Genomic DNA, 16641 nt, shown 5'->3' with positions numbered 1-16641 from the left:
TTTTCACCCTCTGCCTTTTGCCATCCTCCATTTAGCATAATAACACTCAAACAATCAGCTCTCACATTATAATATGGGGTTGGGTATTATGCAGAATTAAAGGGTGTGGATATGCCATATTTGAATACCCTGATCTGTAACTGTGACATGTTCTTCCCTTCAGCAGGTAGCTGGTTCAGACAGAGAAATCAGGCATGACCTACATGCTTAAAGAATTACAGCAGTCAACAAAGAGGATTCTCTTGGATGTTCTGATACTCTGATGTAAGCCTACACTGTGGCAGCAGTGGTGAATGATAACATACTTGTGGTCGTATTTGCACAAGGTCTCCCCTTGCTGCTGTGATTTATAAGCAGAGCTTCCATCTGCAAACAGGCTAGGAGGTTTCGAGCTACGGGGGCAGCACACTGTGTCCAGTGCTATTTACTCAGCCAGCCGAGACAATGTGCTCCCCAGGCAGGAGCCTGCAGTCACTGTGCCCATGCAGGGTTTTTATTTTATTTTATTTTTTATTTTTTTACCTTTACCTGTCTGCTCATGGGAAGGTGACAGCTACAGCAGTACAGCCACCGTTTGCCACAGGTTGAGCCATCTTTGCAGTGTCATTTCCTGCTGCTTAACAAATGAGGGCAAGCTGCGGGCTATCATGCTCTCAGAGGAATAATAGTTTTATGAGCACTGTCTTTGCAAAACTCTAGTCACACTTTGAAGTGAATAAATCATTGTTTTAATAGGCGGTGGTTGTGTCAATTAAGAAAATCCATATCCCTATGCAAATATTATACTAAATGCATGTGGATGATGTAATTAACGCCATCTTCATTAAAAGCATGTAAGAATGTAACACAAGTTTAGTTTTACCAACAATGATCACGGCAGCCGCTCTGTGCTGTACTTAATATACTGTGAGCTGAATAAGTGTGCAGAGAGGCTGAGGGGAAAGGTGCTCCACTTTAAAGTGATGTGATAGATTAGGGAGGAGCCCCAGCAACAGAATAATTTCCCTAGTGACCAATTTCCAAACACTCTCTAAGCAAAGAAAATCAGCAACAAGCAACATGTCAGACACAGCCTCATGCCAAGGTGCAGGCGAACATGCTGACTCACTTCTAATGAGCAGCCAGAGATAGAAATAATAACCTAAAGCAGGAATCATGGGTCATATATACCGCTGACTGTCCTTATTAACACTGGACCTTATACAATGTAGGCAGATGTACAGGTACGTACGAAATAGCTTCTACGGTGGCATGAGAGAAAAAGGCTTTGCTACTATTGCTGTGTTGCTCATTGCCTGTGGATACTCCTGAAATCTACTGTAGCTCATTATTGTATTCACTTGTAGTATTCTTGGCTTTCAATCAGTTCGAACAAATTAAAGGACTCAGGCAATCACTTGTTTTCTGTCTCTAAAAGAGCTAAAGCTCTATTTGATTCAGCCATTCCATCAGCAGCTACTGCAGTGAACAGGAACTGGTGCTCTCCCCTTGCTCACCTTCACATTAGGAAAGGTTATTCAGCAGTTGTAGCTTTTAATGATTTTAACAAAACGTAAAGTCCATGAATAATATTGAGCATGTTGGTATTTACAGATATTGATTATCAGTTATGTGCATAACTCAGTGTAATTTATTGCGGTGTGAGGCAGATTTATAGATAAAAAGGAGGTGAGTCTGCCAACAATCTCTCCGGACTTTACTGTTTTATTGGATATGTACTTCTCTTCACTTTTTGCAATAACTGTCCTTTAAACAAGTAAATGACATCTCCAATGTGCCACAAAGGTGTCAGATCTTTACAGCATCCTGTTAAGTGATTACCCAATGCATTTTCACACCAGAAAAAATCAATACCCTTTAAAGGATCAGCCAAGGAACTAATAAAAAAAAGATTTTAATTGATTATGGTGATTCACTGCCACAGCCTGCCATGTGTGAAGGTGTAGTTGCCTTCCGAGCTGAAGTTGAAGTTGAAGTTGAAGAGACTGACATCGCAGCCTTTCAGCTGAGAGAAGATAACGAGCCTTCTGGCTCAGGATCACTTTGGCAGCAGAGACTGGCTGGAGGCATTGACAGGAAATAATGCTCATCTTGTCTAAAGATTAAACACAATTTACTTCCTTCTTATTATTATACAGCTTCACATAAACTCTTGCTGCTGACGTAAATATTGATTCCTGTTTGATAGCTGTTTGTTTGATTCCTGTTGACTGTTGCAAATGTAGAATTTGCATAATGTAAAGGAATTGAGATTTTCAGTAGTCTAATTGCCAAAATGCTTGCAGTTAGTCTATGCAGAAAAAAATACACCTGCAGTATATAAAAAACTGCATTTAATTTGTGCAGTTATGAATTAAGACATCCTTCGGGGTTTTTAAAGAAAAATGTATGTGCCATGGGCAGCACTTGGCACAGGACTATAAATGGCCAGGCTTTTCCACGCTTCATCATCTGTGGTTTGTGTCAGACCCAGACAGTCATCTGGAAAGGTCGAAGCTACGGTAAAAGATTTAAATCATCCGACAGAAGAAAGATTCACCTTGACAGGCGGAACCTGAAAACTGGTAAATAAGAATACAAACAGAGACACATAAAGCAAGGACAAACGGACCGTTGCATTTCAAAGCAGGTGTCATCGGTTTGATGCTTTAGAGAAAAAAGTGTACATAATTTATCAGTCTTTTGAATCAATTATTTACTTCCATGTGAATTACGTTTATTTCTTCTCTGTTAAAAGGACTCAACTTTTCAAACCTTACTTATTAATTAACATACGGGAGGACGGGCATTTGCTATTTTTCTCTTTCAGATTTATTAATTGTGTTTTCATCTCTAAAATGAAGTGATCTTGGCACCGCTAGCAACAGCCTGTTTCTAAATCCAACTTGACAGGGTCAGTGTGGCAAAACAAACTGTTGGGCTTAGTTTTGGCACAGGGAGAATTTGACATATGCGTGTTATTCTTTGATAAATCTTTGTAGTGTTTTGTTGTTCTATATTCATCCAGTTGTGAGCTGCTTGTGGAAATGTTTTCATTTTTTTTTCATTTGTCATCTTATTATATTAATGTTGTGGCCACACCTTTTGATGAATGCAGAAACTAAAGCACGTATTCAGCTGCTTTTGAGGACAAATGGGGCCTTTGAAAAAATCCTTTCTCTTTACTGTTTATTAATATACTTAAAAAGATGAATGTGAAATAGGGAAGCTTACAGCGAGGCCTATGTATCATAATGTGTTTGCAGAAGTAAAGAGTAATGAAACTATTTTCAGCTATAAAGCCATGCTTGAATAATATGTCTGCTGCAAAGTGCTACAAAGCAAGAACTATTACAAGGCGGTTACTTTTTATAATGTTTTTGGAAAAGACAGCCATAAATATGTAGATATAAATATATATAGGTTTTTTCTCTTTAGCCGGTGAAAATATTTATATAAATAATATGCATTCTGATTCTCTGCAGGTCTGTTTTGATTAGTGAATGTGTCCCTACACGTTAGTGGTTGGTGGGGTATTATTGATTCATGCTATTGATCCACACCACAATGACACTGTAATTTTGTCTTTTAGTTTTCTCATCATTTGAAGGAAATGCACTGAAAGGCCTCCTGCTGTGATGTCCTCATTGTTATTGTGACACAGATGAGTTAGTATCAGCTTTACACAGAATGGATTTTGTTTATCTTTCATCTAATTTTATTAAATAAAAGACAGATAAATAGGTTGAAACTAGATTTTATGTGTGAATCAGCCTCAGTCTTTGGTTAAGTTCCTTGAATATCAGTGGAAGAGAGGATCTATGTGTATAAACCCGCCTGTAGGCAAGAGACGGGATCAATCGACCTCATTTGGATATTCATGTGCTGCAGATTATTAAGCAGCAAGCCCAACGTGTACTTATGAATTCACATGATCCACCATTCCCTCAAGTACACACGATCATTGGTGCAACAGTGCGTGATAGATAGATTATTTATTGTCCTCAGTTAGGGGAAATTAGTTTGGATAACGTAGTCCAGACTCTTTAAAGCAGCAGTGTGATTGTGCTAAGCAATCTAATGGTTGTGTGAGTAGGGGTGTTCAAGTCCAGAATGAAATTGATGTGCCTTGATTTGGAAGTCAAGAGGAATGTGTATAAGTGTGTGTTGCGAGGTGGAGTATGGATTTACAATACAGTTCTGCATTAGCACTGCAGGGATTTGGGCACATGGTACATTGTTCCTTTTGGGAATGAACAATTGAAGCAGTAGAGGTAAACAACAAACACACCAAGGTAAAGAGTAGGTGTGCTTCAACTGATACAGTTTAATGCATATGTGAGAAAAGGTACTAATGTTGTTTTGTCCCATTTATTTATTCAATGTGAGTGTGTTCTGAATTTTTATTTCTGTCTTTTTCCCGCACAGGCCTTCCCTTGTATATCCACAGGCATCTATGGTAAGCTTAATTTCTCTTATTTTGTTTAACCTTGTATTTTTATTTTTTGCTTAGTTTACATGTTTTATCCCGACAATCTGCACACGTTAACTCTTTGTACCTGCCTCATGTTGCAAAAATCATTTTAGTGGCTGCCTATTCAAAATTCTGCATCAGGAGTTACAGGCTTTGTTTTTAATGAAGAGCACAGTGGGTTGAAACATACCAACAAGCACACCTTACAGCATGTTGCACAAAGACACAACCTAGTCTAAGATGAACAAAATGTAGACCCTGTTTGCTTGTGCTCCCTCGTGGGACTACGCCTGACATGCAACAAGGCATCGCTGGCAAAGAGCTGGTGTGCTAATTAGACTTAAACAAAGTCACAGTGAAAACATGCCAAACTTGGTGAGAAAGACAGGCTTTGAAGTTATGATGGCAAAAGATGTTGAATGCAGGAAACTATTGAAGTTTTTATAATATGATAAACTGCCTCTGCAGAGAATAAATAATTATATTTCTCACTGTTCTGACATACGGTATACAGTAGGCTAGCCCTAATAATCGCAGTGAGTGCCAAATATTTAAGGATCATTTAACGTGCTAATTTTTATTAACAAGTCAACAGCAGTACGGTTCTGTGAAAGCATTTCAAACTGGTATACTTATTCGACCAGGATGCCATTTTTTTGTACCACAGTGCTTTTGCCTGTTGTTGTTTAATTAAAGGCCAGTATGAGTCAATAACTGTTAAACATGACCAGGGATCTGTAATTGTTTGGGCAGTCATCTCATGCAGTCGTTAAGGGCTCTGATCACTCTCCATGATCATATTACAGCCATGCAAATTAGGACCATTTTACAAGACCAGGTGCTTCCCGTGGTGCAAACGCTGTTCACACAAGATGTTCCCATCTACATATACAAGGATGATAATGCAACTGGGTCCAATGTCAAACTAATTCAACAGCGTTTTCTTAAACACCAATGTGAACTCATAACCCATCCATTACACCCCCAGTCACCAAAGCTAAGTCCTTTATGGGTTTACATCTGCACCATCACTGAAAGAGCTGGAGGCTTTCCTCCATAAAGAATGATGTAATCTAGATCTAAAACCCAGAAAAAAACAGATGGATTGAAGCTGTTCTTTGACTTAATTCTGTTGAGATGCTTCGGTATTCATATAGTTATATACTGTATTGTAATTGTAAACATGCAAATTAAATGTCAACCATCTATTGTTTGCATTATATTTTTCAAAAATATTGCACATGGACACAGCTTTGCCTCTCTGAGTTGCATTGCTCCTTGTGACTGACTGGAGTACCATATGTTTCTGTGATGCAACTAACCTATCACAGTCCAACGTGAACAAAATGCAGTCTAATTTTTTTTTTCTCAAATGGCTGAAAATCTGTGGCAGTTGAACACCTGACTAGTGGTATGCTGTGCATTTCAGCCACAAATCTATGCATAACGCTGAAGGCTTGCTTAGAGTACAAAAGAAACTAAGTGTTCAACTGCCGAACATAATATATTGGTTGAAGAAACACATTTTGGAAATGCAATCACGCACGCCTCTTTCCACAAGATGGAAGTAAATCAAGGCCTTCAGCTAAAGACGACGCTATTCACTTATGACAAAAATCCCAGAACATGACTTGGAGGAGCATGTGTTAGCCTTTAAACCACAGTACTGGTAGCATATATGAACATGCCAGATGTCTGGTGTAAACATTCCTAATATTAGATGCCTGTTATGTATACACATTTAATAGATTTTACTAATTTGTACTGTGCATACAGACAGACTAAATGTATAATATTTTATCAGCATCAACAAAGCTGTTTTGCACACGTGTGAATTACCTTACATCTGTTTTTCTCTGAACTGTCAAACAAAGTGATGCAATTTTAATCCAAAGCCATCACTCTTCCTCCTTTATCAATCCTGTATTATGACTAACTGGCAGCTGTCGCCAAGTTGCACATTGAAAATATCAAAACATACACTTACTGATTATAGAGCCTGACAGATTTTGTTGAGGTGCTTATTAAACCCGCCATAATCACAAAGTAAGTAGTGAGTAGTCCTCACCAGTTTCTGGTCAAAAAACATCTATCACATTGTCAGCATTCAGGGGACTGAAAAAAGCTAATTATTGTGTGCTTCTTAGGAGTTCAACAAGCTGTCCGTTTATTCAACACAGATTGAAAGCCATACCACTGCAGGTTTATACGTTATTTCCTAGTCCGCACAGGGAAGTCTTCAAGCATGTGAATTGGTACAAAATAGTTCAAGTGGTCACTCATCCTGATATACAACCTACTGTAGCACACACATTTTAGCAAAGCCCAGTGTGTGTACTAAAGAGAGCCTTCAGGCCTACAAATCACTAGATGTTTATAATTATACTCCATGCTGGATAGAAGAACTCTTCCCTCTTGGGATATTGAACATTTTCCACCCATCACTGTTGCAATTTGCACAGTTTACTGCACAACAACTCCTCATCATTGCCTCTCACCATCTCTCTCTCTGCAATATTGTCTGTTTTCTTCCACCTTTCTATGTAACCATCTCATAATGCCTATTACTTAAGTGTTAATGATAGGAAGGGCAAAAGTTGTAATTTCTTTCTCACTCTTTTTCTCTCATTTTTGTCTCTCTGTTTCTCTGTTGCTGTGTTATTTCACATTTTACAGTCAGTGCTGATGCTTTCAGCAGTCATTTCTGTGAAATTAATTTCCTCTTCTCTTTTTCTTGTCTTACTTAAGAAATTCCCACAGCACATTCTGCTTTAATCTGAATGTGCAATATTGTTGCATTGCTACTTTTTTGTTATTTTGCCAGCGCAAAACTTTGGTTTGGCCCCATCAAGTCAATTACATTTATTTCACCCAATTTCACATATTAGCTTGAGGCAGCATTGCAATCTGGACAGCATACATCACATCAAAATCCTCAGTAATTGTGTGTCTGTCTCGTTAGTGTCTGACTTGTTCATGTCTGACTTGTTTGTGTCTGACTTGTTTGTGTCTGACTTGTTTGTGTCTGACTTGTTAGGGTCTGACTTGGTTGTGTCTGACTCGTTAGGGACTGACTTGTTTGTGTCTGACTTGTTATGGTCTGACTTGTTTGTGTCTGACATGTTCGGGTTTGAATTGTTAGGGTCAGACTTGTTAGGGTCTCACTTGTCAGTGTCTGATTTGTTTGTGTCTGACTTGTTTGGGTCTGACTAGTCAGTGTCTGACTTGTTAGGTTCTGACTTGTTTGTGTCTGACTTGTTAGGGTCTGACTTGTTTGTGTCTGACTCGGTAGGGACTGACTTGTTTGTGTCTCACTTGTTAGGGTCTGACTTTTTAGGGTCTGACTTGTTTGTGTCTGACCCATTACTGGATGACTAGGTAGTCTCTGACTTGTTTATGGCTGACTCGTTAGTGACTGACCCGTTAGTGAATAAGTTGCAAATCTCTGGTAAATGTTGATTTGTTGGCACTGATACAACTTTTACAGGTTGATTTAAAGAAATAAAATGAAGAATGTCAGTTAATGGATACATACAGGCCGATTTAAAAAATGGATATATGGCATTTTGGAGTAAAACACCTTGTATTGTACCTTGTACACAAAGGCAGGCCAACTGCATGTTGGATGGAGAGGATCAGTGTTTTTACTGCACGCTGCTGATGAGGGCACTGCTTAGTGCGAATAGAGGAAGGACTTAGGTAAACTACAGTATAGTACAATGCTGTGCTGTGTTGTGGTGTTATTCTCTATGCCTGTGCCCCCTGAGTACTTCCATGTTCTGAAGGGGGCTTGTCAGGCGTTTTGACATTTTCTGTATATTTTAGATAACCTTTAAGGTCAACTACCATTTCAGCGAAGTCAACAAAAGCTTTATAGTGTAAAAGTTGCATATTCCCAAATTCCTCTCTTATTCTCTTTTTATTTCTCCTTCTTTGTAGATTACACATAGACATAGCCATAGTTTTATTTATGCACACCGTCATCCACCCAGGTACTATACTTATGCACATGTTCTTGTCCCAATTTCACACTAGAATTGTTGTAGAAAAACAAACCCTCTGCCCCCAACATGGTGACACGGGAGGAATCTGGAACAAGTTATCCAGTGCCTTTGTGGTGAGAAAAATAGATTTTGTCAGGAAAGCTAATGCTAATTGACACTCTCTCTCACGCCTCCATATTCCAGGAGACTCAGTCACCATTGACAGATGATGGCAGAACAGGGAGGTTGGGTGAAGCAGGGGTGCACAGGGGGTACCTTGGACACCTGGAAAGAAAAATGAGGGCTCACACTGTGCTGACAGTCCAATCCCTCAGTTTGGCCCATTAGCCACAACAAATTTTTGCACGGATAGTGTGTCGGAGGTACCACCCGTAAACAAACTGGTGCCCACCGTGGGCCACGAGGTCACCCAGCATGATAGAGGTTATTAAGTGCTGCTCCTGTTTGCACATCAATCACAGCCATGCAACCTGGGTTTAAATGGATTATTCCTTCTAAAGAGGAGACACCTCTCAATGTCTCACAAGATCAGTGCCAAGAGTCTAACTAGCTAGACATAGAGAGGTCATATTATCTTTTTGTTTTATCCCTTTCCCTCCTGTCTTCCATCGTCCCTTGTAGTACTCTTTCTCCCTTACACGTCTTTCTTGCACACATATGCATGCTCTCACACAGGCTGATATACTTTCTCAAGCAAAGCACCATGCATAAAAAATCCCATTTCAAGATGCATTGTGGACAATTTAACCTCGTGGAGATCCCATCTTAGCTGGCACTGAAAAAGCACTTTTCAAAAGCCTTGTAATGAGCTGTACAGTTTAGGAGGTGTATGCTATGATCAATGTTAGCATGGAGCAGAGAGCTCACTGGCACAGTACTAAAATCAAGGACATGAACATTAAGTCTACTACTTGCCCTGACAGATCCCTTCGCACACATTCATTTATAACCCTATCAAAACAATCAAAAGGCCCACAACATAGCAATGCCACTGCTCCAGATAAATATCTCCCTGTTTACTGCTCCCCCTCCACCTTTGGCTCATCTGTCTCTGTGACGGATCAGAGGATCGTTGACAGAGGAGTTTTTCCACCGACTGGTGGCTGTGGGAGATATGCGGATGTAATATGTAATCCACCCAAGCTCTACTGGTATGTCCACGCTGCCATCCTACTGTACTGTCCAGATCAAAGGTGTCAAGCAGCTAAGAATTTTTTCTCCTGCCAGCATCATACTTTGGCTTTCTTCATCCCCATCTAGGATTAGGAAGGTTGGAGACATTCATGGCACCTTATCTCTCGGCAGTGATGGCTCGCTGCTAGCTTGCCAGAGATGGCCAGGGCGAATCCCCCCTTCTCTTAAAACCTAGGGTTTACTACAGGGAGCTTAGCCCAGCTGGGATTTGGGATTTTCAAGGTACATAGGAGCAACGTGCTCTATCAGTGGGTAGCAGAGTGTGTGCTCAGTGGGAACAGGAGCTTCGTAGCCCATTTAACTGAGTCACACAATGTGCATTTTACTCAACAATAGCCTTGCACTACCATTTTCATGGATGATAAGCCAAATGTAAAAATACTTCCCACCCACAGGACAATAGATTTAGGCCTTTGAAAAACTTGGTTGAGCATTAAACTTTTGCATATCAAACAGTCTTCCAAATGGTTTTAAAAAAGTGAAATGTCAGGTGTTAATTTTAGCATGTAGGACAAAGCATGGCATCACCTATATGGAACGCTTCCAAGGAAGGTCATCATCTGTTGTGCCACGGAGGCTGTTCTTTTTCTTCCTACCTCTTTTTCTGCCTGTCTTCCTCACATAGCACCCTCCCATCCCTCTTTGTCTCCTTCTGTGGGCTGCAAAGTCGGTCATGGTCACAGCCCTGCCGTGTCCCAGAGTTGGTCGAGAGAGGAGCTCCGGGGCTATTTGACACCCACGCTTTAGCATCTAGAGTCCTGGGGCGCTCTTCTGTCCTCCACCCCGGGTCACCTCACTTCTCCTCTGGGCCTTCATAGGGTGACAACCCTCTTTCCCCCTCTCCCTTTCCAGATGAACACACAGGACTGCAGCCCTCAACTGTGCTGCACTTACGGATTTCCTTATGCTGCTCATAGCACAATCAACTAATCTACTTTGTATTATATTGTGCTTTAATTATTTCATCTTGCCTGTCTGATATAATAAGTGTCTTACAGTTAGACTCTCTGAGCCCTGTCAACATTTTATTAAAAAGGAAAATTTCTTTATTAAAAATATTTTAAAGGCGTTTCTAGGCAACAGTTCTTCTAAATCTTCTCAGGTCTCAAAGACCTTTCATATTCAGAAAAGCATTGGCATTTTTTGTTTTAATGTTGCCATTTTTTTGCTGTAGCAGATTTCCTATGTTTACCATTTTAACACCTGTGGTGAATTTACGAATGCCAGACACCTCAGCCTCAGGCTATATGCTGCTTCAAGGTAGACAGCTCATCCAAATGAATGACGAGTGAGTGACGAGACATGAACTTGACCAACTGCAATTGAAGAGTAGCAAAGTGGGACCAACAGTACCGTTCTTGCCTCAAGGGGATAAAAGCTGTACTTTGTATTTTTCAAGAACTCAGTCAGTGTATGTTTGTCAAACCTAGGCCACATACTCTAACAAAAAAATAGTACAGGCTCAAAGAATAGAAAACACTAGAAATGATGAAGCCCAAAAACAACAGCAGGTTGTGGTATCCTCTTTACAATATAAGCTCACTCAGGAAAAACAAAACTGGTGTGGTCTGCACTCTGTGTCTACATCCTACCCATATATTTGCAAACAAAGAATGGGAATGTATCATGGCACAGACATGTATTCAACTTGCTTTATCAGGTGATGCAGCTACTTCTCACTCCTTCTCTCCTGAGCAAAACACCTTAGCTACACAAGTTTGTTGTGAAAGTTAACTTTAAATTTAGGATATGAAAGAGTTGCCATGCTGGCAAAAGAAAGAGCAATGGGCTTGCTTGTCCCTAAAGCAAAAATTCCCCCTTAGGCAGAGTGTACATTTATACTATTTTTTTCAAACGTTTCAGTTCAGTGGATATATTTGAAAATGAACTTTCACAGATTCAAGGCAGAGTTGTCTGTGATGTAAACTGGGAGCCGTTTCATTATGAACTAAGTAACTACGTGTATAATTTAGCGTTAACATCCAAAGCTATGGCAAAGCAGTTTCTAGTTTTCAATGAAATACATAAAACTAGATTCCTTAAAAGTCACCCAGGGTCCTGAACAAGTGTTCATGAAGGTGTTTTACATATGCCTAAGAGAGAGGCCAGAGACTCTGTCTCCTGGTTGCATCAGAGATTAAAGTTGGCTCTCTTTTTCTTTATATTAACAAAGGTCCTACATGCCCGAGATCATAGGAATAAAATATATGAATTCTGTTTTAAGTTTAATCTTCCCTTTGGCTTAACTTACTGGGCTGACGTGGAGACATGAATGAAAATGTACCTTTCATTTGAAAGGAAATGAAACCAAGTCATCTTCTCATATAATTTGATCATGCTTTAATATTGTGCCTCGGAATGAGTCAAAGGGATGAAATTGATTGGACAGAAGAACAGTAGCCGGAAAAACCTGACTTGTCGTCCTCGGATCAGTTTCAGTGTTAATCTGACTTCCTTCTTCCTTTTCGTGCAAATGTGGTGGTCAACATCTACATCGCTGAATGTACTGTGCAAATAGTAGTTATATAGTTATGTGAGCGTGCTGTGCCACTGTAACCCTTTGTCCACATGGCCTGTGCCATAATCTCTCTCCCCCTCTCTGTCTGGATGCTGCACTCTGCCTGGTGATGAAGTACAGGAGCCTTCAGCAGAAATAACACTGCACCACCTGAGTCCTCATCAGCGGCGCTGCGCTGCACATTTCCCATCAGTGCGCTTCACTAAGACAAATCTCCCTGAGCCGGCCATATTCCCAGTATAGGAGAGAGCCGAGCCAAGCAGAGCAGGGACCCTGGAGGGCCCACCATCACTGCGCCTGACGCCAGTTCTCCACCTCCTGACGGATTAGCTTTCACTGAAACCTCCACACAGCAGATGGAGCAAAAAGAGAATAAGAAGGAGGTGTTGAGGAGAGAAGATGCAGACGTAAAACACTGAACTTTTTCATTATATGTGTGTGTTTAATATGAAAGAGTCAGCCCACTCAATTCTTCTGTGAACATCATATTCTTTGAACTCCTGGTGATGGATTTTGCACTTACAACAAGGCTGTGACCAAGAGAGGCGATGAAAGTGTTGATTGAGGTTATTTTATTGTAGCCAATTAAAAGCACATAAACATACTTGGCCAAGCTGACGGATACAAAGAGAGGAGAAGTAAAGGTACACTAGTGGATGCTGTGAAGGAGACAAATGATGAGAGAGAGCCACCGATGCACTCAAACTGCTGCTGTTGACCTTGGGCCGTTGATGTTCCTGTCGAGCAGAGTTCTTCTGGCAGGCTGCCGGAGCTGCGCTGACCCTTTTCTCAAGCTTTCCATTTAACTTTCTTTATGTCATTTGTTTTGCAGCATTTGTTTAGATCTATCATTCTGCTTTCTTGTTATCTTCTTCACTGGTTCTTTAGCGCACCCCTTCTTTTTTTTCTCCCTCTCTCTCTCTTTCTCTCTCTCTATCCTTTCAGCTCTGCTATGATCTGCTATGAATAGGTATATCTCTCAAATCAATAGAGCATTTTTAGAAAATCGATTAATTGGACTCGATGCCGTCCACCCACTGCTGCTGACCAGAATGTCCTAATATTATGATTAGGACCTGTTGTTTTTTGCTCTTTTTATTTTTACGTAAGGTGTCAAAGTAAGAGCACAAAGACGGGTCCTGACTTCTTATGATAATTGCCTTATTTATTTCATTTGTTTATGTGCTTACTTCTCTAACACCTCTCCCGTTGTGTGTGCTCCTCCTTAACAGCTGGTCCTATCTCTGTTGATCTATTTTTCTCAGCTTTCCCGTCTTGCGCACATCTGTTTGCCCACGTTACTTGACGTGCGAGTTGGAGTGTCGGTACACCTGCTTATGTGTGGAAACGGAATTTTAAAAAAGGAAACATCACCAGACAAAGCGATATCACTGCAAAAGGTTAAGTGTGTTTGGGAGACAAGAGGAGTCGGGTGACCTGCAAACTGATTCGGCATGCTGGATTAGTTTCTGAGCATACAGCTCTGGGGGCAGCTTTTGAAGGGCAGGAGCCGTGAACGGGCCATGCACTGTCTGCAGACGCTGCCTAACAGAGCCATACTGTACCAGCAGACTGGCTGTCACTGCTGGCCGGTATGCAGCTCACATCTCACTCCACCCAGGGCTTGAACAGGAGCTCAGCTAGGGCTCTGCAGCACTTCAGCCCCTCTCCTCTCCTCAGTGTATATCAACCACTCCTGTCAGGCTGAGAAGGGGGAGGAGAAGAAAAACAGAAAGAGAGAGAGAGAGACATCAGAGTAGTCCGATAGGTGAGAGTGGTGGGGATGAAGCCTTATACAGTATATCTTCTCGGTCAAAGCAGTTGATTTAAAGCCTTTACAGACTAGTTACTGAGAGGCTTTGACAGCAGGAGGTCTGAGTGAGAGATGAAAGAATTCCGGAAATGTAATGTTAGATGTGGCTTTTCATTTTTCTATACATCCAACTCAAAGGGTAGGGGGGTCGTCACAGTACTTGTAAGCGTGTTTCATAGGTCAGAGAATGTTATAGTTGTGGCAATGACCCGGAAAAAAGAAAATATTTGAGAATGTGACCCATGCAATTACCAACAGGCTAAATCCGTATCATGGTCCTTGTATCAGTTGATGTGGGTTGAAATTGAGGTCTTGACCTCTGTTGTTAGAGCAAGACAATGTTTTCTGCAACTTGTGGTCCGTTATAGAGGTCAGGGGTTATAATATTGAAGAACATCAAGTTTCACATCATGAGCTGGGTTAAGAAAAATGGGCCGTGTTTGTTTGCTATTGGGCTTAATTTTGCATAGGGCATGCAGCTGCATGGCAACTTCCAACTAGCTCCACGGAGTTTTACAGTCGCTGAGTAACATGCTTTTGTCAAGTTTTGTGAAAGGCACAGAAGACCAAGCTCAACTATAATTACTTTGAAATGTAGACAACTGAAACACTACTCTGTGACGAAGTAGAATATTGCCAGCGCTTTTAGTAATGGCTTATTTACTCTCCAGCTGTAGCAAGACTGGCCCAAGGGCTTTTATAGTCAATAGCTCACTCTAAGTGTTGGGAAGTTCTCTACAGTGGCAGCAAGTGATCTTAAGATCAACATCCAGCAGAGTCCTCCCTCAGCTGACCTTATTAAAAATTTAGTAAATTGCAATCTGTGTTTAGATCGATACATTCTGTTAGCGCATTGGTAGGGCTATGTACAGGCACAACTGTTGTGATTAATATAATAGTTAGCCCCACTTTTTCATTCTGGCCATAAAATCGGGTAGTGTAAATGATCACACATCTACTGTACAAGTCATTTTTTCTGTAAAGAAACAACAATATATTCTACCTGAGATGGTAATGAGTGTGGGTGTGATGTATACATATGTAGCTTGTATCTACACTTTGTATCCCCGGAATAAAAGTGCATCTGGCAACATACGTCTACAGCAGTTATCAGACAGCTGCTCTCATCTACCAGAGACAAGCAGCTTGTGCTGCTTCCCATTGATTAAGGAGAAATGCAGTTACCTGTGGAGATGTCGGTTTGTCTGTCCGTTCGCCAGTCTGTTTTGCATCTGCATGTTAGATCCAACTGGTATTGAAACTGTTTTATTTTATTTCCTAGGCTTTCCGAACGAACCTGCAGCTGACATCGCTCTGAACACAGTAAAGAGCTGGATCGAACAGAATCCTGATAAGGTAGGACATGGCAGATTAATGCATGTTCAAAACAAAGCTGTCAATCTGAACCCACCTGTCCATGTGTGCACTGTCTATTTTATGCATACACTGATTTGTTGTGAGAGGAGATGATTTGCCACAGCAGAAACACAGAGCAATAATTATCATGCATCTCCATATAATACACACATCTCATCCACCTGCCCCGCTTGATCAGCCATTTAGTGTGTGGTCTGAATGCATATCAACTTAAGCCAGTCAGAGACTAATCAGGCCTTTAATGGTCTGTTGACTGTTTAATTGGTCTGTGCTAAACTCAAAAGAACATGAACACATCAGATGAAATAATCTAAAATTGGTTTTGTGTTAGTAAATTATCATGTTGCCTTCCAAGGACTAAAGGCTCTGAAAATACCCAGTCATTCTAGTGTCAAGTTCTTTATTGTTATCGTAACAATTATAGAGAATCAGTTGGCAATGAGAATCTTAGATCTCAATCTTGATCCAACAATGCTCATTTAAATATGTATAAAAGAAATAAAAGGAAGGAAAAATGATAATACAAGATAAAAAAATTGTGCAGAAGATAAATTGGAGGATAAAATATAATGTATTGCCACTGCCTGGCTCAAGGCCGGCAACAAAAAGGAGGTCAAACACAGATTAACCAAAAAGTATTTTATTTAACTAAATAGACTAGTAACACAACTTAAGTCAACATAAATGTTACATTGGGGTGTGTTAGTTTTGAAGAAATCAGTCGTGTTTGCCATGTGTGGATGAGTGAATGAATGGTGTGTTGTAAGGTGCAACAAACCAAACAAACCAAAAATGGTGGATGACGCAGTAGAACCAGCTGAGAGAGGGTGAGACTCCCAGGAGGGCAGCTCTTATGCCTTCTGTAAGCCACGCCCAGATGGCCAGGCACAGACGACCCGCCCGCTCTCAGGACCTGCAGAAACAAAGCAAACCACGACAAGCAGGCAGACTGGGAGGGGTCGTCACAGTGTATAAAATGTAATATATTTGTGGTCATAGTGGACAGTAATTTCAAAATGAATCATTTTACCGCCAACATTTATTTGGTAGAAAATATACATAAACACCTTACCTTAAGCAAAAACCACAATAAATGGTATCATTTGAAAAACAGACGGTCATCTTCAATGTGAGTTATTAGGTGTGTAGCAACATAGTCATTATTTGAAATGACCATTACAAAGAGACATAATAAACCCATCTCTACTGTGGGCTGAAATGCGTGTAAACGATTCAATTTCATAGCCACTTTTACTGAAGATTGAGCTGCATGTTGCTGTAA

The 16641-nt window shown here is 40.6% G+C and overlaps 1 protein-coding gene across 6 annotated transcripts in view; it reads left to right on the top strand.

Annotated features, from left to right (window-relative positions):
- macrod2 (mono-ADP ribosylhydrolase 2) overlaps positions 1-16641 on the top strand; it is a 415852-nt gene that overhangs the window by 308202 nt on the left and 91009 nt on the right. For all 6 annotated transcript variants that reach the window (XM_034897525.1, XM_034897522.1, XM_034897524.1 and 3 more), the window contains exons 7-8: positions 4408-4438; positions 15265-15338. In XM_034897525.1, coding sequence (XP_034753416.1) covers positions 4408-4438; positions 15265-15338 — 105 coding nt within the window. The remainder of the gene's footprint in view (positions 1-4407; positions 4439-15264; positions 15339-16641) is intronic.

The sequence above is a fragment of the Etheostoma cragini genome, chromosome 17, assembly GCF_013103735.1.
Source record: "Etheostoma cragini isolate CJK2018 chromosome 17, CSU_Ecrag_1.0, whole genome shotgun sequence".
NCBI classification, from domain to species: Eukaryota; Metazoa; Chordata; class Actinopteri; order Perciformes; family Percidae; genus Etheostoma; species Etheostoma cragini.
This window is presented reverse-complemented; position numbering and strand designations above follow the sequence as displayed.